The sequence below is a fragment of the Pleurodeles waltl genome, chromosome 8 (genome assembly GCF_031143425.1).
Source record: "Pleurodeles waltl isolate 20211129_DDA chromosome 8, aPleWal1.hap1.20221129, whole genome shotgun sequence".
Classification (NCBI taxonomy): domain Eukaryota; kingdom Metazoa; phylum Chordata; class Amphibia; order Caudata; family Salamandridae; genus Pleurodeles; species Pleurodeles waltl.
This window is the reverse complement of record NC_090447.1, coordinates 1,511,452,751-1,511,476,960: the sequence shown is the minus strand read 5'-3', so window position 1 is coordinate 1,511,476,960 and position 24,210 is coordinate 1,511,452,751. Positions and strand designations below refer to the sequence as shown.

The following is a 24,210-nucleotide window of genomic DNA, read 5'->3' as shown; positions in this document are numbered from 1 at the left end:
ACAGTTCACATGCTGGCCAGCGTATAGAATAAAAGTACTTCTTATACCTATAAATATTAGGGTGTCTTCCCCTGCTTCGAATAGAGCACAGAGATCCGAGAAAGACTATCATCCCCATAACCCATTAATTCAGCCAACAGAAAAAAAGCAAAAATCTTTAGACTAGCAAAAGTGACTTTGCAAATGAATGTTCTGAGGTCACACACATTTTCTGGTCTGACAAGCTCAAAACAAAAACACAGTTGAGTTTTCACTTTTGTGCCCTAAAACTTTTAACAAAAGGGAGCCCTTCAGGGGGTTGTGTGGTATTTCCAGACAGAGGAAGCAACAGTCGATACTTTGGAACCTCTTGTAACAATTTAAGGTTCTGCAGCCTGGTATAAAAAAAAAAAAGCTTGTGTCCGACTCAAGAGGGTTATCTGTGCACGACCGGTGATACTGCGGCTTCATGAGAGACCAAAATTATATCTTACAGGTAGGACCATAGAGGCCGCAATTAAAAATGAGTTGAGAATAAAAATCTTCCAAAAGAAATAGACCTTGAGCAGCAACAGTCCAGAGGGGGAAAGTGCACATTTCTGGTGTGGATTTAAAAGAAGCCACAATCCTATCATAAAGATATGATCTGAGACATACAAGAGAAATAAGGGTTCCAGAGAATTCTTGATTCTTTTGTTGTGTCAGGCTCGTGAGGCCTTAGATAGTACTCGCCGGTAGGAAAGTAAATGGAGGCGACTCCGGTTACTTGCACTTTCTGACCATGAGGTCCAGGCCCCTGGTCCTTTTATTATGTCCCCTCCCCACACCATGCTTCATACCACGTGATCCCCCGCGTGAAGGGGTACTACATATAAATTCCCCTCCTTCACATGGTATAATGGGATGTCCCATCCTGACACAACCTTCCTCCTCTACCCAAACAAATGAAAAACAACAAACGAAAATAAAACATAAACATAGGTGTGCATAGAAAACAAGTAGACTGTACAGGTTTCAGCATAGCAGTGAAAGAAAAACAAGACTTCAGGTCAGCACAAAATCTTTTAGCTTTGTAGAAGTCACTGGCAGAAGTCGCAGATCATACCTCCCCATGCCTTGTCTGTGTGAAGCTGCCTCACCTTCTTTCGGCTCATCTTTGCCAATGTCGAGGTAATTTCTCGCACCATTCTTTGGTGAATTTACGATCTGGTGCTGATCAGCTGGACTGTCGGACAAAAGGGAAGATGGTTCACGAGCTTTATTTTTAGTAACTCTTGAGTATTGTGTTTTCTTATGATATAGTGCTATATGATATAAGTGGTATAGTAGGAGCTTTGCATATCTCCTAGTTGAGCCTAAGCTGCTTTGCTATAGCTACCTCTATCAGCCTAAGCTGCTAGAACACCTCCATTCTACTAATAAGGGATAACTGGGCCTGACGCACGGTGTAAGTACCATCAGTTACCCAATATAAGCCAGGCCAGCCTCATACAATTGGACAGTTTGAATACACCACACCTGATACACATACACACATCACATGTACCTACACACACCATTATAAAACAACCCCCCCACACACAAACCACAATCGTTTGTGACAAAAACTGCAGACAGACACAGTGAGGACCCACAAACCTATTACTTAGCACTCCTACACCATAGGCACATATACACTTCACACTCAGCACACAGCTGCACCATCAACACTACACACACATCACTACTGCACACAAACATCACAACCAACCAGCTCACACAACTAAGAACCCCACACACCCCATCAAGCACCAAACACTCCACCCTTGCCCACAACACCCTCCCCATCCCCCAAACCACTACACAACCACCATGTCCCATCAAAAACACCCATGGTTCACAGATGAAGAGTTGAGGGTCATGGTCGATGAAATTGTCAGTGTAGAGCCACAACTGTGAGGACCACAGGTCCAGCAAACATCCATAGCCAGGAAAATGGGGTTAAGGTGGAGGATCGTCAGCAGGGTCAACTCAGTGGACAACCATCCACGCACAAGTGAGGACATCAGGAAGAGGTGGAACAACCTACGGGGGAAGGTGCTCTCCATAGCATCACAACACCAGATTGCCATCAACAAAACTGGTGGTGGGTCCCCACCTCCTCCCCCAGAGTTCACATCGTGGGAGGAGAAGGTCTTGGACATCCTTCATCCAGACACAAGCAAAAATGACAAACATAGTGATGACAGTGAGTCCAGTTGCACCCCATTGCACATAGTCCAGGTTCCACCCATCACCTCACAGGGTACACAAGAAGAAGCAAAGAATAGGTCGAACCATCAGCTGGGTGGGCTGGTATCGGGCAGGTAGTGTCTCATTTAATGAGAGCTTATGAGATCTTTGAGAAAAAAAAACTTCTAGAAAGTTGTTTTAACCCATTCTTTGAAACCCTATTTACTCATACATTTTTGTAGCTAATTGCATTGACCAAGTTCTTGAAACAACTTTAGGGAAAACCTTGCCAAATTTTGTTTTCAGTTTTTCTTGAAAGGATCACATTATCCTGGTCGACCTTGACTTTAAACCCTTGCTTCCCTTCCCTTAATGGTACTTATTCTCTGGTTTCCTTTTTTGTTGTTTGCTCTTCAGAGGGAGTGGCTTCTCTCTGAGTTCCCTCTCCCCTTCCACTGTTACCCTTCTTTTTTTAACACTGATGCTCTTGATGCTGTTTTAGGACTCTCTTCCAATCCTAGAAATTGGGTGGCTGCCTACCCTCTGCCCCTCTTAACATCATTCTCCCCCCCATGTGACCGGATATAAATGCTTTAGTGACGAAGTTCACTGCAGGCCCAAAGAGAGAACATTCTGAGAATGTGTCCCACAGCATTCGATGCATATGAGCAGCTTCTGAGACTCCGCCGAAGGAAACAGGCCACCTCTTCCGTACCACCTCCTTGGGGCTCAATGTGGACTTCACCCTTGTAATCCATATTTATGCAGCAACAGAAAAAAAGCTAAATATCTTTAGACCAAATTAGATATGCAATTTTATTTGTTGACATAGTACACTTTTCATGAATTGTCATTCCCAAAACTAAAAACCCATTTGAGTTTTTTTTGGCATTTTGTGCTATTTTTTGCTATTTGTTTGCTTCCACTTCCATCGAACCAAGACCTTCAAGAGGTTCAGCTCGGTTTATAATTATTTGGTATCCTGGGCGAGTTGGGGGATTCGGGGGAATGGGGCCTGACTGGAATAATGTCTATGAATGGGGGTGGTACTGGGCTTTCAAGCACTTGAGCCTGGCTCAAGAGTGACCTCTAGTATCCGCTTCAATGTGCTAAAGTGTGCAGACAGAGGCATGCACAAATGCAGTTTATGTGCCTTCTTGCATTAAAACTATATCTCAAGGCTCAACAAATGCTTGTTGTGTTTGGTGGGATACCCACTCACACTCAGTTTCATCTCTACTCTCCGACTTACTCTTTAGCCTTTCCCCACTCTCCCATCCTCTTCCATTTTCTTTTTTCCTGTTTTTTCACTTCTTTTCTATCTTTCTTCTTGTTCCTCTTCCTACTTAGATTTCTGGTGAAAAAAGAATGCAACACCCTAAATACCTTATCCTTAAGTTTGTTTTTGTTACTTCCTGTTTTTTCCTATTCTGCACATACATCCGGTTCCTATTTTTGGGGAAATGTTTACTTCTGGTCTTGGTATTGGATCTGTCTTTATTAGGCTCTTTCTTCTGTGATTTTGGCTATACTTTTAATCTTTTTTCTTTGTTATGTATTTGATAATTTGAGTTTCAGAGTTTGTATCCTCATTATTTTTTATGATTTTTATATAGGATTTTTTAAATCCTGGAAATCTGGTATAAGCCCATTCCAATGGCTCAGTCGACGTGGCAATGATGCTCAGGAACAACAGATGACTGGTAAGATGTTCATTTCCAATAGAGACCATTATTCTACCACTTCACTTCTGTTCACCACCAAAATAAAACCCATCTTCCTTTTAACCATGAGCCTATTGCTAAAATAGAAACTGCTCCCATCCGTTTTTGAGTAGTATAGCCATCTATAATTCGGCAGCAGTGGGTCCTGGTGCCTCTGTGCCTACTGCACAAGTGAAACTCTGTCTCTGGGAGTGGGGAATTTATACAGCATTTGAGCATTATCTTCTAAAACAGAGTGTAGTCCAAATTACACGCACTGAGTTCAAGTTGTCTGGAATGCCAGTCTGCTGTCTGGTTCACTTGACCCGGTATGTACTGGGCAGATCACTGATATTTTGTGTTTGAGACCGTGGTTCCACAAGTCTCTGTCTAAGTCTGCTAATGCCTTGGATCTTGTGCTGCCTAGGCAATTTGTGTGGTCGACCGTCAATACGTTGTCCATCTTCAGAACAATGGAACATGAGACATGTTTGCTCCCAAGCTCTTTACTGCAAAGGATCACCCTAGAAATTCCAAACAGTTGATGTGTAGCATTTCTTTGTTTCCTGACCGTGGACCTCCTATGGTAATTGCCTCACAGTGACTTCCCCACCGCTGTCGACTTGCATCTAACTCAATAATAAGATCTTGGGTCATGCAAACTATGTCTTTACCATTCCAGCCCTGCATGTGGTTGAGCCACCATCGGATCTCCATCCGAGTCTCCTGAGAGAGGTTCACTTCCTGAGCATACGTCAAACCCCTCCTGAGCTGCATCGCTTTCAGGCACTGAAGAGCTCTGTAGTGCAATGGACCCAGGAAGGTGGCCCAGGAAGGTGTGGCCTGGATAGAAGATGATAAAAGCCCTACAAACCAGGCCAGATGCCCGAGAGAGATCCTCTCTTTCGGTAGCATTTTGCATAACTGCCTGCGTACAGGGAGCATCGTTTTGAGGCAGTCTGTGGTGAATGGTGTCTATTTTGCACCCCGAAAAGACCAATTTCTGGATGGGTGTGTACTCTGACTCTTACAGGAAGAGGGACATTGCCAATTGAATCTGAGACAGTAAGGTGTTCCGATGTTGGTGCATTAAAAGAATGTCATCAAGGTAGACAATAAGTCTGATGTCCCAGGCACACAAGCATTCCATGACCCAAAGCACCTTGGTGAATCACCACAGTGCAAATGAAAGACTGAACGGAAAACAGACAAACTTGAAGACTTGTCCTTTTCATTCGAATTGCAAGAAACATCTGTGGGGTGCCGTAATGGAATGGTGAAGTAAGTGTCTTTCATGTCTAGCCTCACCAGCCAGTAATTTTGGAGAAGGATATCCCTGAGCCTCCATTTTGAAGTGACATTGCCACCCACTTGTTGAAGTCTTTCAAAGTGATCACAGGACGATACCATGTGTCCTTTTTCTTCATGAGAAAAATGTTGCTGAGGAAACCCTAGGGTGGAGAAAAGAAGGCACTATTGTTCCTTTTGCTAGAAAAGCATATAGCAATCCATCCTGCAGAAATACTAGGGCCCAGGGATGGAATATTTGGTGAGGTGTCCCTTCTGTGTTCTATATGAAAACCCCAATGGTTGAAGTACCCACACATCTTCTGTGACCTGGGCAAACCATCATGACCTGCCTCCACCCCCGTCTCTCGTAGAATAAAGAGGGTATTGCTTACTGTTAGTACCACCTGGAATTTTGCTGGCTCCCTGGAAGACTCCTGCCATTACCACAGGAGAGGAAGAAACCCCACCAAACGTCTTTTGTTCCTGCCACTGCATGGAGTGTCTCATTTAGCGTTTGTGGGGGGTTGAATTGTAGGCACGGCCGTATGAGTGCCCCTACCTCTTCCACCTCCTCCAAAAACCTTTTGCCGCATACTCTGCTCATGGACTGTTGCACTTTATCGAGGGAGGAAAAGTGGTCCCAAATTTTGTGAGCTCTTTAATAAAAGGATCTCCAAAGAGACTCCCTTCTGCCACTGGTCCTGCCTCCATGGGGGCTAGTTCTCCCAGGTTGGGTTCAGATTTTATCTGTAACGATCTTCTGCATTCGGTAGATAACACAGTTTGTGTTACCAGGAAACAGAGCACTCACTGAGCTCAGGCACTGAGAATAACAGGGTCAATCAGATTGCCAGTCTCAAAGGCCTCTTCGGTCATATCCAGAATTTATGTGAGGGAACCCAAGATATCAAGGTAATTTGCCCTGACAGAACTTTGATGAATTTAGTAATAAAGATATCCATTTTATTGTCGATCTCAGGGGTACAGGCTCCTTTCCCAGCCAACCAGGGTCTAGGACATTTTACTCTGTCTTCCCAAGCCCTCTTTGTTCATAGGTTTATGAATGCGGTTGCCGACATCTCTTGCTACACTAACTGTTGGGACCCAGTCCACAGAGCAGGGGTGGTTTATATCCTCTGGATCTAACCTGTCCGGAGGTCCCTCTGAATCTTGAGGGGTATCATCACTCTTCTCATTCACCGTAGGGCATTGAAGTCGCCGTCTAGCCTTTACGGTCTGCTGGGATCAGATTGTTCAGCAGAATCCCCTTCCAGAATATCGGAATCGTCCCCGGCATCTGCATCCACTTCCTGTGGGAAGGAGGTATCATCATTGGGAGTATTCGCAGGGTGGGGCTCCACATCATGAGTATTAAGGTCTAAGCGCCTTTTCAAGAAGGTTTTGTGCGATCTTTCAAATGCGTGGGAAGGTGACGAACGAGCCCTAGCCTTGGTTGTGGGTTTGTAAGAACTTTTTCCCCTAAGGGTGCCCCAAGTGTCACCTGGGGGCGAGGACCCCCGTTCTTCCCTGCCAGGGGTTAAAATTCTATGTCTGGTTGTTAGTTCTAAGGTTCGCCTACTCATGGGCTCCAAGGCTGAAGAAATTGCTTTCTGTAGAGAGGCATCTATAGTGTCCACCAGCTCCTCAAGGATGGGGATAAGCATCTGCTCTTTCTCCGATGACTCTATGTAGTTATTGTTTCTACCTGCCGCTGTAGTTCATGTGCTATCAATATATTATAGTGGCCTTGGACATATAAGAAGCCTTTCTAAAGAAGACAACACAGCTTGCAGTTAAGAATGCTTGTTCATAGGAATGTCTGTTACCGGTACTAGTGTTTATTGATTGAAGGAGGGCTGCAGTGGAAGAAAGCCCTCTAACGATCACAGGCTTCAGGTGAGATAAGTTCCTCAGTCGCAACCACTTGAGCTGGAGCTGCAAAAGGCTAGATTTGCTGGGGATTCGCCATGTGCATTCGTTGAGATAATGGTCTTCCCTTCGCGGCCTAACGGAAGGAGGAGACAAGGCGTGCTGAGGTGACAGCACCCCGACCTAAGCGAGCACCCTGCGTCGTCTACTGATGCTGAATGATCACCACACGCCCCGTGGTGGTGCTGATACCACACCACGGTCCTGGTTTTGTTTATTTCGTCTACAGCGGGCCTGCAGCTGCTTCCTCCCCTGCATCCTGGTTATGGGCATGCAGCTCTCCCCCCAGGGGTCGTGGGGTTAACCATACGCCCCCAACAATAGATGTGAGGAGAAGTGTGGCTCAATGGTTAGAGCGGCAGACCCTGATGCAGAAGTCTGGCCCGGGACCAGGGTTCAATTCCCGCCTCGGCGGGTCTTGGGCTCAATTTCCTCAGACCTGATAACTCTCGCCTCAGTGCCAATCTAATCATGGGTCCCACTCTGTAACTCTGGGCAATAGCTTGCTTAATCTCCACAACGGCCCCAACAGCGCTGGGATGCCTGGCTTCACCTTGGGGGGGCCCAGGAGTGGGCACTTCACAAGGAAAGCCAGGTAGGGTTCCACAGCGGTATGCGTACAGCGCCAAGATGCCCGACTCACAGGGTAAAAGTGCGCTATACAAGTACAAAGTTTACAGTTTTTTTTTGTTTTGTTTTTTAAATCTTCTGTGGAAGAGTGTGATTATTAGGGAAACAACCCTGTTAAGAATAACGTTACGACAATCAAGAGTTGACAAGCTTTTATTCGTAACGTGTACGACCCCGACAACAGGAACATATAAAGCGCGTCTTCAACAGGAACATATAGAGCGCGTCTTCCACCATCAACCGTCTTCTCAAATACCCGATTTGAACCACCCCGTTGCCTAGCGACGCTCGAGCCCAGTGATATCACACACTGTGCGCGAGCATCGCAACACATCTTCCTCCTAACAAAAAGAAAATACAACAAATAAAGGAATAAATACAATTTCAACAAAAGAACAATTTTACCAGCAAAGAATAATAAGTTCACATCCATAGCTTCACGCAAAACAGACATAATCTTGAAATGTGCTTGGTGTCCTGACTAAACGACCACACCTGCTTGTTTTCCTTGCAGGCAAACAAATATTATTGTTAACAATAGGAACATTAGGCTGTACGTTTGAGTTATAACCAGGATCATCAGAAGGCGGATACTTCCAATCATCTACCCCATGGGTACTTGCAAACATTTTCCCAGGGGCCAAAAAGTTTGGTCTGTGGTCTGCCTGGGGGCCGCATTGATGCCAGGGCAGTGGCGGTTGGGTGGGGTGGGGTGGCTGGGGGGATTGGTGGCAAGGTAGGTGTAGAAGAAGCAAATAATATACATCTAGTGGCTGAAATATACAATAGGAAACCAGAAAACCTGGAATTGCAGGAGTCCCCGGTTACTTCATTTCTTTAACACCAACTAAGTTTGAACTAAATGATTGTGTGTCTATTTAATATTTTTATTGTTAGTGGGTGGAGCAAACAGCTGCCCAGTGCTCCTGTTGCCTAAGGGGCCGCATGTAAAGGTCATAGGGGCCGCATGAGGCCCTCGGGCCATACTTTGAGTAGCTATGATCTAACCAGTCAAATTTGCATTCCTTGCGTTTTGGACTGATAACTTTTCCTTCCTTCCCAACCAACCCAGAATTAACATTCCTACACATGGACAATGGTGACATGTGCCAAACCTTACCATCACTCAATAATGCAGAATTGCAAAAAAGATTATTACTTTTTTTTATGAAACCTGGTTTCTGAACTCTCACCAGATCACCAACTTTTATGACTTGTTCTTTACGTTTGTGTTTTGTGTCATAGTACATTTTGCTTTGCTCTTGGGAACATTTAATGTTGTGTTTAACTTGATTAAGAGTCCAATCAACCTTCTTATCCCCAGAGCTCCAACCCACATTATCTTTTCCAGTGGGGATTCTCCCTCTCATCAACACGAAGGGAGAACACCCTGTAGAAACACAAGGTGTCGTTCAATATGACCATAAATTCCGCATTAATTCACATCTCCAATCCAAATTGTTACAATTTGCCATTTGGATGACACCCTTGATCACCCGATTGAATCTCTCCACAGCACCGTTCCCTGCCGGATGATATAAAGCAGTAGTATTATGTACAATACCTTTCCCCTCTACAAAATCGTTGAAAATACGAGAAATAAATTGAGGTCCATTGTCGCTGACTATACATTTAGGTAAGCCCTCTTTCAGAAACACCTTGTCCAGGAAGTGCACAATTGAATCCACATCAGCCCTATTAACAATCTCAACCTCTGGCCATTTTGAGAAATGGTCAACCAACACTAATAAATACTTTTGCTTATCATCATGCATTACCGGCCCTGCAATATCTATGCCTATCCTTTCCCAAGGTCCATCCGGACATGGAATAGGATGGAGAGGTGGTCTTAATGTTACCTGAGTCTTGTCGGATGAATTACAGGCATAGCAATCTCTAACTTTCCTTTCAATGTCTGAGTCCAACGCGTCTTCAACAGGAACATCTAGAGCGTGTCTTCCACCATCAACCTTCTCCTAAAATACCCGATTTGAACCACCCCGTTGCCTAGCGATGCTCGAGCCCAGTGATATTACACACTGTGCATGAGCATCGCAACAAACCCACAATGTAAAATCTTTAATTAAACAACACTGAACAGCGTTATTACTAATTACTTTTAATCATCACATTTAAATCATTTAGGAAGGAAAAGCACTTAAGTGGCAGGTGAGCAGTGAAGGAAGAAGAAGTGCTTTTCCTTGGTGGAAGATTGGAAATGGCTCCCTCTTTTGTTACTGGCCGCTGTGTTGAACTCAGAAAGACTCATGGGATATGTAGTCTTTTGCTAAATGTTATACTGGTTGTTTTCTATGGGCTGCTGAGGCGAATAAAATGAAAGAAATGCATAATCTGAGCCTCCGGTTGATAGAATTTTCTTATAATTTCATATGAACTATTGGTGAATAGTATGTATCTTACCAAATTATAAACCCTTGAGATGAATAGAGAAAACAAAACACCGTTCTTGCAAAAATCTGGATAAATTCATGTGTCCATATCATAGTTTGTTTTGTAAACACACACACACACACACACACACTAGAGGTAAGCAAGGGATTATTAAAAAAAAGTTTCCACAGGCCGCATCAGTTGAAGCTCTTACTGGGATAAGAAAACCTCATGGTGCCGGACAGGGCTTCTGCCATTTTTTCGTGGTTGCCCTACACCAGCCAATGTTTAAAAGACCCTCTAAGATCCTGAAAGCTTCTTTCTGGTGCTAAAGTAAACATTAGATAATAGCATGGGTAGATGTAGTGACCCTGTTGTTTATTGCTGGTTGCCACACATCCACCAACTTCTAAAAGATTTCCTGGAATTCTTAGATCATCGTGTTGGGCTAAAGTAGAGCCTGAGATAATAACATGTGTAACTTTAGCGGCTTGTGCATAAACTACGTCCCCTATAAAATACAACCAAACATAGAGGTGTCATGATCAAAATAACCTGAGTTCCTTGAAAGTGTTGTAAATCAGCTTTACGCCAGGTGCACTGAGCCATCAGGAGTAAATGGGATCCATGATGAAGGGTTTGGTTCCGTCCCTGTTTATTCTTTCTTTGGTCTAAATCTCAAAATTTTATCTTTCTTTTCCATGTATAAATGCTATTAGAAGGAAAATAGTAATTCTCCATCAAAAGAGTCTCTTTCCTCCACATGAAACTGCTGATTTTCTGCCAGTGAAGTGTCAAAATGTGTTCAGTGTATACATAAAGGATAACAATGCTTCATACTATATGCCAGGTGATTGCTTAGAAATCTTGAATCACTTATTGGTTCCACAATAAGATTTGAACCCCTGTTAATAGGTGGTTCTTGTTGTGTACACCGTGCTTAAGCCAGGAGTAGATTTAAGTAGTATTTGAAGCAAAGCGCCATCCACTTTAATAGGGATTAATATACATCTAAAACTCCATCCGGCATTTGTTATTCAGTGCATTTTGCTAAATTTTACATTTTAATTTACAAGGAGAGTATCCTTTCTCTTTAATTTATACTGTAGTGTTATTTAGTTATGATTGACATTTTGTATGGCTTAATGGATTTACTTTCTTTGACTGAATCAGTGAATTGAATGAATGACCAGGAACACAGTTTCGCCTTTGTGCACGAAATCTTTCTTTTTGGCAGTGAGCCATGGCATAGTTCCTCAAATTGTTATTCACATCTTGAAGGCTTCTTGCTGAGCCTGTTGTGCTGGTCAGGGGGGATCCTGGATTTGTCTCCTGCTTTGCGCCTTTATCTCAGGTTTGCATCATCCTTGGTGGTGCTGTGGGTAGAGTCGTATTGCGTGAGAGGCTGTGTGTGATCCTCTATAGAAACAACTTTCAGAACATTCTTTAAACATATTTTAAAACCTTTTTGCTGATCATTTTTCACGATTTATGGCATTTACCAAGATCTCTAAACCAACTCAGTGAATGTCATCTCAAATTTGTTTTCAATTTGTTTCTCAAAGGATCACATTGACCTCACTAACCTTTCACCCTATCCACATCTTTATCCTTCCCTTCTCCCTTCTGTGTGGCTGCTCTTTTGTTTCTTCCCTTTTTTTTTTTTTTTTGCCCTTCAGAGGGAAAGCCCCCGCTCTGAGTCTTTCTTCATCTTCACCCTTCTATTTTTTTATTTTTTCAAATTTTCGAAGATGGCTGCCTGAAGTCTAAAAAGATCAGCAACATTTTGCGAGGCTCCAGGCTGTCTTGGAGTCAGGCGATCACAATCTCAAACCAAAATTCGTGCACACAGCTCCTCAGATGCTGCTTGGTACCCCACCTGAGTGAGCTCCGAGAGATCAGTTGAGGTAACATGCCTCCGATCTTCCTTAAAGCACGTGCATCCCTACCTTTAACTTCCATCACTGTTGCTGCTGAAACTGAGCGGGGTCAGCTCTCAGCCCTGTTGTGCTTTACAAACACAAAATCTTCCATTGCTCCCCGCATCTATAGTGAGACTCATTGTTACCTCTTTCACCCAGTCTGTGAGACTTCCCTCTGGTGTGTCCTGTTGACGCACATACTTTAAGCCTGTTATGTTTGGTTGCGTGTGAATGGTTGTATCTCCTTATTCATTTTATCACTGAATCATTATTGGAATCTGGGGACCTCCCCATTGATTCATTACTGAAAGCTGGGGACCTAATCTGTTAATATTATTTCATTTTCTAAGCAGTCGCGGACCCCCTGAAGAGGCTTCGTGGACCCCCATGGGTCCCTGGACCACCGGTCGGAAACTACTGCTATACATAAACAGTTCACATGCTGGCCAGCGTATAGAATAAAAGTACTGGTAATACCTATAAATATTAGGGTGTCTTCACCCGCTTCGAATAGAGCATAGAGATCAGAGAAAGACTATCACCACCATAATCCATTAATTCAGCCAACAGAAAAAAAAGCAAAAATCTTTAGACTAGCAAAAGTGACTTTGCAAATGAATGTTCTGAGGTCACACACATTTTCTGGTCTGACACTCAAAACAAAAACACAGCTGAGTTTTCACTTTTGTGCCCTAAAACTTTGAACAAAAGGGAGCCTTTCAGGGGGTTGTGTGGTATTTCCAGACAGAGGAAGCAGCAGTAGATACTTTGGAACCTCTTGTAACAATTTAAGGTTCTGCAGCCTGGTATTAAAAAAAAAATATCTTGTGTCCGACTCAAGAGGGTTATCTGTGCACGACCGGTGATACTGCAGCTTCGTGAGAGACCAAAAATTATATCTCAAGTCTTTGTCTTCATGAGGAGAGATATCTTACAGGTAGGACCATAGAGGCCGCAATTAAAAACGAGTTGAGAATAAAAATCTTCTAAAAGAAAGACCTTGAGCAGCAACAGTCCAGATGGGGAAAGTGCACATTTCTGGTGTGGATTTAAAAGAAGCCACAATCCTATCATAAAGATATCATGTGAGACATACAAGAGAAATAAGGGTTCCAGAGAATTCTCAATTCTTTTGTTGTGTCGGGCTCATGAGGCCTTAGATAGTACACGCCGGCAGGAAAGTAAATGGAGGCGACTCCGGTTACTAGCACTTTCTGACCATGAGGTCCAGGCCCCTGGTCCTTTTATTATGTCCCCTCCCCACATCATGCTTCATACAATGTGACCCCCGCATGATAGGGTACTCCAAATAAATTCCCCTCCTTCACATGGCATAATGGGATGTCCCATCCTGACATAACCTTCCTCCTCTACCCAAACAAATGAAAAACAACAAACGAAAATAAAACATAAACATAGGTGTGCATAGAAAACAAGTAGACCGTACAAGTCCAAACATTTCAGCATAGCATTGAAAGAAAAACAGGACTTCAGGTTCACATTAAATCTTTTAGCTTAGTCGAAGTCACTGGCCGACTGCCTCACCTTTCGGCTCATCTTCACCAATGTAGAGGTCATTTCTAGCACCATTCTTTGGTGAGTTAGGTGAATTTGCCATCTGGTGTTCATCAGCTGAGCTGTCAGACAAAAGGGTGATAGTTCACGAGCTTCACCTCGCGAATCGCAAGCATCATCAACATCATTGCCAGTTGGATCTGTGGACTGGATGTCCTGTGCATTCTCTGGATCGGGGTCTGGCTGCTGGTATAGTTTAAAGAATGATAAGTTTCTTGTTACTGTCTCACCATCCTTTCAAGGAGTGATCATTGTTCCCTTTACGTCACTCACTCTCCATGGTTCAACCGCTAATGGCAGTCTGAATTTGCTCCCTGGATGTCGGTTTTTCACAAGTACCAGCTCAATAATACGGACGTCACGACGCTTGGTGCGCCTCTTCTTTGATATGCGATCGTTTTGGTTACTGCGCCCATGCAGCCCCTGTGCTGCTTGGTCCCATATTTTGGAAGATTCTCCAACACAGGGAATGGTGTCTCCCACCATCCGGTTCATACACATCGTGCTGGGGACATGCTAGTGGTAGCATGTGGGGTGAGCCGATACTCCCAGAGAAAAGCATACACAGCACACTCCATATTCTGGCCACTGGCCGCAGCAGTTCTCAAAACCTTGTGTTCGATGGCATCTGTCGCTGTAGATACGCATGTTTTGCATAGCTCGCCATCTGGTGTTGGGTCGGAGTGTTACAAGTTGTTTTTCTTCAAAGAAGTCTTTCGAGTCACGGGACCGAGTGACTCCTCCTTTTGTCTCCATTGCGCATGGGCGTCGACTCCATCTTCGATTGTTTTTCCCCGCCATCGGGTTCGGACGTGTTCCTGTCGCTCCGAGTTTCGGAACGGAAAGATAGTAAATTTCGGAAGATTTTCGGCGGTATTGTTGCGTTCGGGATCGGCGTAGTTAGTCTCAACACCGCATCGAAGATCGAAAAGCTCCGGTGCCCTTCGGGGTAGTTTTCGATCCCCCTTTGGGGCCTGGTCGGCCCGACCGCGTGTAGAAGAACGCCGATGGAACGGACCCCGTTCCGTTTCTGTCCCAAATGCCACAACAAATACCCTTATACAGACCAACACTTGGTCTGTAACCTGTGCCTCTCACCTGAGCACAGTGAAGACACTTGCGAGGCCTGTCGTGCGTTCCGGTCCCGAAAAACACTCCGAGACCGTCGAGCCAGAAGACTTCAAATGGCGTCCACGCCGACAGCCCACCGAGAGTTCGAGGAACAAGAAGAGGAAGAAACCTTTTCGATCCACGAATCGGACTCCGAGGAATTCGATGATACACGAACCGTGAGTAAGACGTCGAAAACCACTCATAAAAAGATTGACAAGGCCCAGGGGACGCCACTGCCACCAGGCCATGGCTCGACCCATAAATTCGGTGACCGACCATCGGCACCGAAAAAGGCCCAAACAGTGCCGAGACCGCCCGACTCCGGTTGAGACACCGGCACGCAGCCTTCTCGGGACCGAGAAAGTGCTGGAGACAAGCATCGACACCGAGATACCGGTGTAGACACGGCTCGACGCCGAGACAGCGGCACCGACGAAGATCGACGCCGAGAAGTTTCGGCCCCGAAAAAGAAAAAAGTCACCTCGGAGCCGAAAAAAGATGCAGACAGGGTTTCGGTGCCAAAACAACCTGCAACCGAACCAGTTTCAGGCTCTTATACAGAGGAGCAATCACTGACCTCCCAAATGCGAAAGCATAGGTTTGAGGAAGAGCTGCAATCAACCGATGTAGACCATACGCAGAAGCGTATTTTTATACAGCAGGGGACAGGAAAAATAAGCACCCTTCCCCCTATTAGGAGAAAGAGAAGACTGGAGTTCCAAACTGACCAAACACCACAAACAAAAATGGTGAAAAAGGTTACTCCGTCACCCTCTCCACCACCCGTAATTAACGTCTCACCAGCACAAACTCCATCACATTCCCCGGCTCACACCACCATGAGCCAAGGTGACCAGGATCAGGACGCATGGGACTTATACGACGCCCCAGTGTCAGATAACAGTCCGGAGGCATACCCTACGAAGCCATCACCACCAGAAGACAGCACTGCGTATTCTCAAGTGGTGGCTAGAGCAGCACAATTTCACAATGTGAGAACAAGTCGAGGATGATTTTCTATTCAACACCCTCTCCTCCACCCACAGTTCCTACCAAAGCCTGCCTATGCTCCCTGGTATGCTTCGGCACGCAAAAGAAATCTTTAAGGAGCCGGTCAAAAGTAGGGCAATCACACCAAGGGTGGAAAAAAAGTATAAGGCGCCTCCTACGGACCCTGTTTTCATCACTACACAGCTGCCACCAGATTCTGTCGTTGTAGGAGCAGCTAGGAAAAGGGCCAACTCCCACACATCTGGGGACACACCACCCCCAGATAAAGAAAGCTGCAAGTTCGATGCAGCTGGAAAGAGAGTCGCAGCACAAGCTGCAAACCAGTGGCGCATCGCTAACTCCCAGGCACTACTTGCGCGCTATGACAGAGCCCATTGGGATGAGATGCAACACCTCATTGAACATCTACCCAAGGACCTACAAAAGAGGGCAAAGCAAGTGGTTGAGGAAGGACAGAACATTTCAAACAACCAGATACGCTCCTGCATGGACGCAGCAGACACAGCTGCAAGGACAATTAATACATCTGTGACCATCAGAAGGCACGCATGTCTACGAACGTCTGGGTTTAAACCAGAGAATCAGCAGGCAGTTCTCAATATGCCATTCAACGAAAAAGAACTGTTCGGTCCAGAAGTGGACACGGCGATTGAGAAACTTAAAAAAGACACGGACACTGCTAAAGCCATGGGCGCACTCTACTCCCCGCAGAGCAGAGGAAATTACAGCACCTTCCGCAAAACACCCTTTAGAGGGGGGTTTCGGGGTCAGGCCACACAAGCCAGCACTTCACAGGCAACACCGTCCAGTTACCAGGGACAGTACAGGGGAGGCTTTCGGGCCAATATAGAGGAGGGCAATTCCCTATGAATAGGGGAAAATTTCAAAGCCCCAAAACCCCTACAACTAAGCAGTGACTCACATGTCACTCACCCCCTCCACACAACACCAGTGGGGGGAAGAATAGGTCATTATTACAAAGCATGGGAGGAAATCACTACAGACACTTGGGTTCTAGCAATTATCCAACATGGTTATTGCATAGAATTTTTACAATTCCCTCCAAACATACCACCAAGAGCACAAAATTTATCAAGACATCATTCAGAGCTCCTGGAGATAGAAGTTCAAGCACTATTGCAAAAGAATGCAATCGAGTTAGTACCAAACACACAAATAAACACAGGAGTTTATTCACTGTACTTCTTAATACCAAAGAAGGACAAAACGCTAAGACCAATCCTAGACCTCAGAATACTAAACACATACATCAAATCAGACCACTTTCACATGGTCACACTACAAGAAGTGTTACCATTGCTGAAACTACACGACTACATGACAACCTTAGACCTCAAAGATGCGTATTTCCATATACCAATACATCCATCGCACAGGAAATACCTAAGGTTTGTATTCAAAGGAATACATTACCAATTCAAGGTACTGCCTTTCGGTTTAACAACCGCACCAAGAGTCTTTACCAAATGTCTAGCAGTAGTCGCTGCACACATCAGAAGGCAGCAAATACATGTATTCCCGTATCTAGACGACTGGCTAATCAAGACCCATTCGTTAACAAAGTGCTCACACCACACAAATCAAGTCATACAAACCCTCTACAAACTAGGGTTCACTGTCAACTTCGCAAAATCCAACATTCTGCCGTGCAAGGTACAACAATACCTAGGAGCCATAATAAACACAACAAAAGGAGTAGCCACTCCAAGTCCACAAAGAATTCAAAATTTAAACAACATCATACAACGCATGTATCCAACACAAAAAATACAAGCAAAGATGATATTACAACTCCTAGGCATGATGTCTTCATGCATAGCCATTGTCCCGAACGCAAGACTGCACATGAGGCCCTTACAACAGTGCCTAGCATCACAGTGGTCACAAGCACAGGGTCACCTTCTAGATCTGGTGTTAATAGACCGCCAAACTTACCTCTCGCTTCTATGGTGGAACAATATAAATTTAAACAAAGGGCGGCCTTTCCAAGACCCAGTGCCACAATACGTAATAACAACAGATGCTTCCATGACAGGGTGGGGAGCACACCTCGATCAACACAGCATACAAGGACAATGGAACGTACATCAAACAAAACTGCATATAAATCACCTAGAACTGCTAGCAGTTTTTCAAGCACTAAAGGCTTTCCAACCAATAATAGTTCACAAATACATTCTCGTCAAAACAGACAACATGACAACAATGTATTATCTAAACAAGCAAGGGGGGACACACTCAACGCAGTTGAGCCTGCTGGCACAAAAGATATGGCATTGGGCAATTCACAACCAAATTCGCCTAATAGCACAGTTTATCCCAGGGATTCAGAATCAACTCGCAGACAATCTCTCTCGAGATCACCAACAGGTCCACGAATGGGAAATTCACCCCCAAACTCTAAACACTTACTTCAAGCTCTGGGGGACACCTCAAATAGACTTGTTTGCGACAAAAGAGAACGCAAAATGCCAAAACTTCGCATCCAGATACCCACACAGGCAGCCCCAGGGCAATGCCCTATGGATGAACTGGTCAGGGATATTTGCCTACGCTTTTCCTCCTCTCCCTCTCCTTCCTTATCTGGTAAACAAACTCAGTCAAAACAAACTCAAACTCATATTAATAGCACCAACTTGGGCAAGGCAACCCTGGTACACAACGCTGCTAGACCTATCAGTAGTACCCCACATCAAATTACCCAACAGGCCGGATCTGTTAACACAACACAACCAACAGATCAGACACCCAGATCCAGCATCGCTCAATCTAGCAATCTGGCTCCTGAAATCCTAGAATTCGGACACTTACAACTTACCCAAGAGTGTATGGAAGTCATAAAGCAAGCCAGAAGGCCATCCACCAGGCACTGCTATGCAAGTAAATGGAAGAGGTTTGTTTGCTACTGCCATATTAATCAAATCCAACCACTACACGCAACTCCAAAGGATGTAGTAGGTTACTTGCTTCACTTACAAAAATCTAACCTAGCTTTCTCTTCCATTAAAATACACCTTGCAGCAATATCTGCATACCTGCAAACTACCTATTCAACTTCCCTATATAGGATACCAGTCATTAAAGCATTCATGGAGGGCTTTAAAAGAATTATACCACCAAGAACACCACCTGTTCCTTCATGGAACCTAAATGTTGTCTTAACTAGACTTATGGGTCCACCTTTTGAACCCATGCACTCCTGCGAAATACAGTTCCTAACCTGGAAGGTTGCATTTCTCATCGCCATTACTTCTCTAAGAAGAGTAAGCGAGATTCAGGCGTTTACAATACAAGAACCTTTTATACAACTACACAAAAATAAGGTCGTCCTAAGGACTAATCCTAAATTTTTACCAAAGGTTATTTCACCGTTCCATCTAAATCAGACAGTGGAACTTCCAGTGTTCTTCCCACAGCCAGATTCCGTAGCTGAGAGGGCACTACATACATTAGATGTCAAAAGAGCATTAATGTATTACATTGACAGAACAAAGAACATCAGAAAAACTAAACAACTATTTATTGCATTCCAAAAACCTCATGCAGGAAACCCAATATCAAAACAAGGTATAGCCAGATGGATAGTTAAATACATCCAAATCTGCTACCTTAAAGCTAAACGACAGCTGCCCATTACACCAACGGCACACTCAACCAGAAAGAAAGGTGCTACCATGGCCTTTCTAGGAAACATCCCAATGCAAGAAATATGTAAGGCAGCCACATGGTCTACGCCTCACACATTCACCAAGCACTACTGTGTAGACGTGTTATCCGCACAACAAGCCACAGTAGGTCAAGCCGTATTAAGAACATTGTTTCAGACTACTTCCACTCCTACAGGCTGAGCCACCGCTTTTGGGGAGATAACTGCTTACTAGTCTATGCAAAACATGCGTATCTACAGCGACAGATGCCATCGAACTGAAAATGTCACTTACCCAGTGTACATCTGTTCGTGGCATCAGTCGCTGTAGATTCGCATGTGCCCACCCGCCTCCCCGGGAGCCTGTAGCAGTTCGGAAGTTACCTTCAACTATTTGTATATATATCATTTTAACCTTAAATAGGTACATACTTAGTCACTCCATTGCATGGGCACTATTACTACAATACAACTCCTACCTCACCCTCTGCGGGGAAAAACAATCGAAGATGGAGTCGACGCCAATGCGCAATGGAGACAAAAGGAGGAGTCACTCGGTCCCGTGACTCGAAAGACTTCTTCGAAGAAAAACAACTTGTAACACTCCGACCCATCACCAGATGGCGAGCTATGCAAAACATGCGAATCTACAGCGACTGATGCCACGAACAGATGTACACTGGGTAAGTGACATTTTCATTATTGTCCTCATGAAGCGTTCGGCTCCACCGTTCACTTGTGGCCGGGGGAAGCGATTTTGCGATGGTGAACTCCTCTGGATGCTACAGTGGGCGGTTATCAGTCCTGAGTTCATGCAGTAGTCCATCACTTTCTCTACACAAGGTATTGTCTGAGCTGCTGTTATTGAATCTACAATCTCCATTACCGGATACTTAAAAAAAAGATCTATTATTACCAACAGGTGGCGACCATCCGGTAGGCTCCCAAAGTTTGCGCTTGCCCTGTATCATGGGATGGCTGGATTGGATTCTGTGATGATGGGTGCCGGTGGCTTCACTGAATCAACCGCTTGACACATAGAATAGTGTCTCACTGTGCGTTCAACCTGGTTATCCAAGCCCGGGAACCATACTTTGCACCGGAGTCTCGACTTTGTTTTCACTACTCCTTGATGAGCAGAGTGGGCCAAGTCCACCACTTGTTTCTGCAATGAGGCGGGAATTACCAGTTGAGGGCCCCTCATGAGACACCCTTTGTGGGAAACAGCGAGTTCCTGCTGGATGTGGTGTAATGAAGATAATGTCAAATGAGCTTCTTCTGTGCGACGGGACACATTGTGCATTAGTGTATGCCAGTTCCCTGAAGTTACTGCTGAGATCGCCAATTGGAGACATTAATCCTACTTGGGTGCAGCTATAATGTCAGCCAGGGAGATAGATAGAGACCTTCACCGTTCCACCACCAGTCGTACATATTCCTCCATATCTTTAGCATCAGATTCCTCACTGACAGTAGCTGGTCGTGCATTTTGGGACAAGTAGCCGGATTTTGAGATCCGGGTCAATACACTACAGAAACGTGGAATTTTTGGAGCTGAAGATCGACACTTGTCGATTCTGGGAGATGTTTTAGATGATGATCTATTGAACAAAGGTATGAGCGGCTTATGGTCCGTGTCAATTGTGAAGGGTTGGCGAATAGATATACATGGAAATGGCTACAACCCCAATGAACTGCATGGGGTGGGTTACTCAGGAGGCCTTAAACCCCACCCCCTTTTTGAAGACCTCAGAAAAATCAGACGACTTGATGTATGTTCTTAAGATGGCACTTTTCTTTATTTCTATTAAATGTTACCCTCCTTAAGTGGTTCTCTTAATAGTTTCTCTATTTGTTTTTCATTTTTTAGTCTCTTGGAGTTCTTCTTCTGGCCTCTTTTCTTTCTCTTTTTCTTCTATTTTCTCCCCTTTTTCCTCTCCCTTGGCAGCCCTGTCTTTTAATATTCACTGTTTTTTTTTCTTTTAGAAGTGGCCCAGGGTCCCGCTGCCACCGTTCAGAAGGATGACGGGAAAAAAAAGGAAAGAATGACAGGAAGTAAGTGTTTACGTGTCTTGTATCCTTTAGTGCGTATCAGGGAGGGAGTAAGTGAGGAGTGGTGACTACATGTGACCACTCTGTGATGACTTTTTAAAGTTTGGTGCTCCTTTATGGTGCAATTGTGAGGAGTGAATCAAAAGAATGATTTCATAATAATAAGTATTGCCAGCATGCGTTAATTTAGGCTAGCGAAGCTTGTTACGGTTGTCCCTTTCTTTCGCACTGGACTTATAGTAGGCTTTTCCCCTCCCGCCTCCCTCTCTTTCTCCCCACCTCCCTTTCCCTGTGTCCTCCTTGATAGCATTGTAGCCAAGCCCGGTATGCAGGCACGTACCTGCTCTAGCCACGTCCCTCCCTTGACGTGGCAGTCTGTCATGTCCCAAGACTGGGAATTGCCACTTTTGTCGTCATTCAGTTCTCTCTGGGCTCCCTTGTTCACGCGTTCCTCTCCGTCTACAGGCGCTGAGCTGCTCTCCTCGTGGACGTTGATAGCGTTGTCTTCCCACCTTCGGTGTTCGCGCTCCTATGCTCTTCCCGCGGCATCTTCCATCTCTTTCTCCGCGTGTCTCCTCTTCTTCCTGGTTGACATGCTTATGTAAGCACAGGCTACTCTCCACCGCACCCCCGGGGCACTCTCCTATCGGCCCTAACGCCGTAACGGTTTAAATAGTATGAAATGTAGAATCGCTCTACCTGTGTTATACCACCTGAGGGCACTCAAGGACAAAATTTAAAAAGATCTGCTACAACTGCGTTTTTTAATAGTGTAGTTTTATTTTGTCCGAACTGGCCGAGGGCAATGAATAGCTCAGTGGTTCCCAAACTGTGTGCGGCACCCCTGGCTAGTTTTGACAGCGCACCAGGGAGCTGCGGCGCATAGATTGGGAACCACTGATCTAGTGTTTTGACTGAGTAATCAACAAAATCAACCCAGGTCTGGCTCGATGACTAGTGAGCCCCCCCTGAACCTAATCCTGTACTCCTCAGTTGAGAATCCAAAGCCCTGAATCAGGGTAGCCTTCATGAGGTCATAAGATTCTGCATCTTTACCAGAGAGTGTGAGGAGTCTATCCCTACACTTTCCAGTCAACATTTCCAAAAGGAGAGCACCCCAGTGAGATCTGCTTACTTTTCTGGTTGCACAAGCCCTCTCAAAAGCTGTGAACCATTTGGTGATGTCCTCAACTTCTTCATATTTGGTTACAATCCCTTTGGGGATTTTTAGGATATCAGTATTCTCTCTGACCCTATTTAAGTTGCTGCCACCATTTATGGGAGTTAAACCTATCTCTTCTTTCCCTTTCTATGACTACGAGCTGCTTCTCCAAAGCCAATCTTTTGGCCATCCTTGCTAAAAGGATGTCCTCTACATTGAGGCTGTCCTCAATGCCCACAGAGGCACTGGACTCCCCTGTGGAAGAACCAGGCTCTCTGTCTATGATTTTTGGGGACACAGTTCTGGGAGCCCTGTCCTCCCTATTTAGGACAGGAGGGGGGAGTTCATCCTCCTGTTCACTAATTTCCCCATCTGAAGGAGTATCCTCCATGTCAGAGGGGTGGTCACTTGTGAACTCTGCCAAGAGCTCCTGGAGCTTTACCTTGGTAGGGTTGGACCCAGTTTTTATCTTTTTTGTCTTACAGTGACACCTTAACTCTCACATCCCTAGATGCAGGTAAATGGTGAGGTTGAGTTCCATTACTGCATCATCTGTTTGACTCATTATAACTCTGAAAGTTGGGATTACTTTTAAGAGTCTAAAAACTACTTCTAGGGGGTGTGTCCAAGATGGCGGCAGGCTAAGACGTGTCAGTCTGCGCTCTGCCACCTCGACCCGTAAAATCGCCTTTCGGCCCGTCGGGGGGAAGTCTGGAGGCTCCCTCCGACTTGTGAAGCACCCCCGGGGGTGCCCTGCGCTTTGGCAGTGGCCCTAATCTGAGCTGCGCCGCTCCTACCAGAAGAACGGAGATCGGCCCTGGAATTGGGGCGTGGCCTCGTAGCGGCGCAAGAGGCGGCCTAGCCTGTGAGATGGGCTTTCCCCCGGCGGCCTTTTCAGGGGGACTAAGGGGCTCATTCTGGGCCCAGGGAACGTGGGCCTCAGCCCTGAGACACCTGAGCGCCTTGAAGTGGGGGGCCGCTCCCACACCTCTAACTGGATCAGAGGCTACGGTCTGGTGCGCCCCACCCCGGCGCATACGAGTGGGGCGGCGCAGAGGATTGAGGCCCCTATAGAAGACAGGGGGCCCTGCTGCCTCGCCCCAGTGCTGCTGTACTTCCTCACCTTCATTTGGACTACGAGGGGGCCTGCATTCCCGGTGGAGGAGGTACCTGCAGCGGATCTTTTTAAATGGTGGCTTCCGGGTGTCGGACCCAGGCGCGGTCTTTGACGAGTTGGCATTGGTGATCGGTCTCAGACTGAGACTTTGGAGGACCTGCAGCGTTGAGCCGGCGAATCGTGAGTAGGTCGGTGCACCATGGCTATGTCTAAACCCAAGCGTGATCGCTCAGTGAGGGTCATGCTAGTGGGGGCGCGCCCTACACCTGGGAGTTTGGCGGAGGACTCACCGGCTGCGAAGGCGCTGGAGAGTTGGGTGGAGACAGACCTAGATGAGAGTTCTACAGTAACAAAGGGCTTTCTGACCTCCCTGTTTGATTCGCTCCGGGGCGATATACAAGAGCTGCGTAGGGACATCTCGCAGGAGGTGAAGGAGTTGCGAGGAGAGGTTACCTCCT

At 45.6% G+C, this 24,210-nt stretch overlaps 1 protein-coding gene across 2 annotated transcripts in view; it reads left to right on the top strand.

The window, feature by feature from the left end:
- Nucleotides 1–24,210, top strand: part of LOC138248844 (uncharacterized) — a 347,922-nt gene that overhangs the window by 195,256 nt on the left and 128,456 nt on the right. For both annotated transcript variants that reach the window (XM_069202796.1, XM_069202795.1), the window contains exons 7-8: nucleotides 3,807–3,893; nucleotides 21,408–21,476. In XM_069202796.1, coding sequence (XP_069058897.1) covers nucleotides 3,807–3,893; nucleotides 21,408–21,476 — 156 coding nt within the window. The remainder of the gene's footprint in view (nucleotides 1–3,806; nucleotides 3,894–21,407; nucleotides 21,477–24,210) is intronic.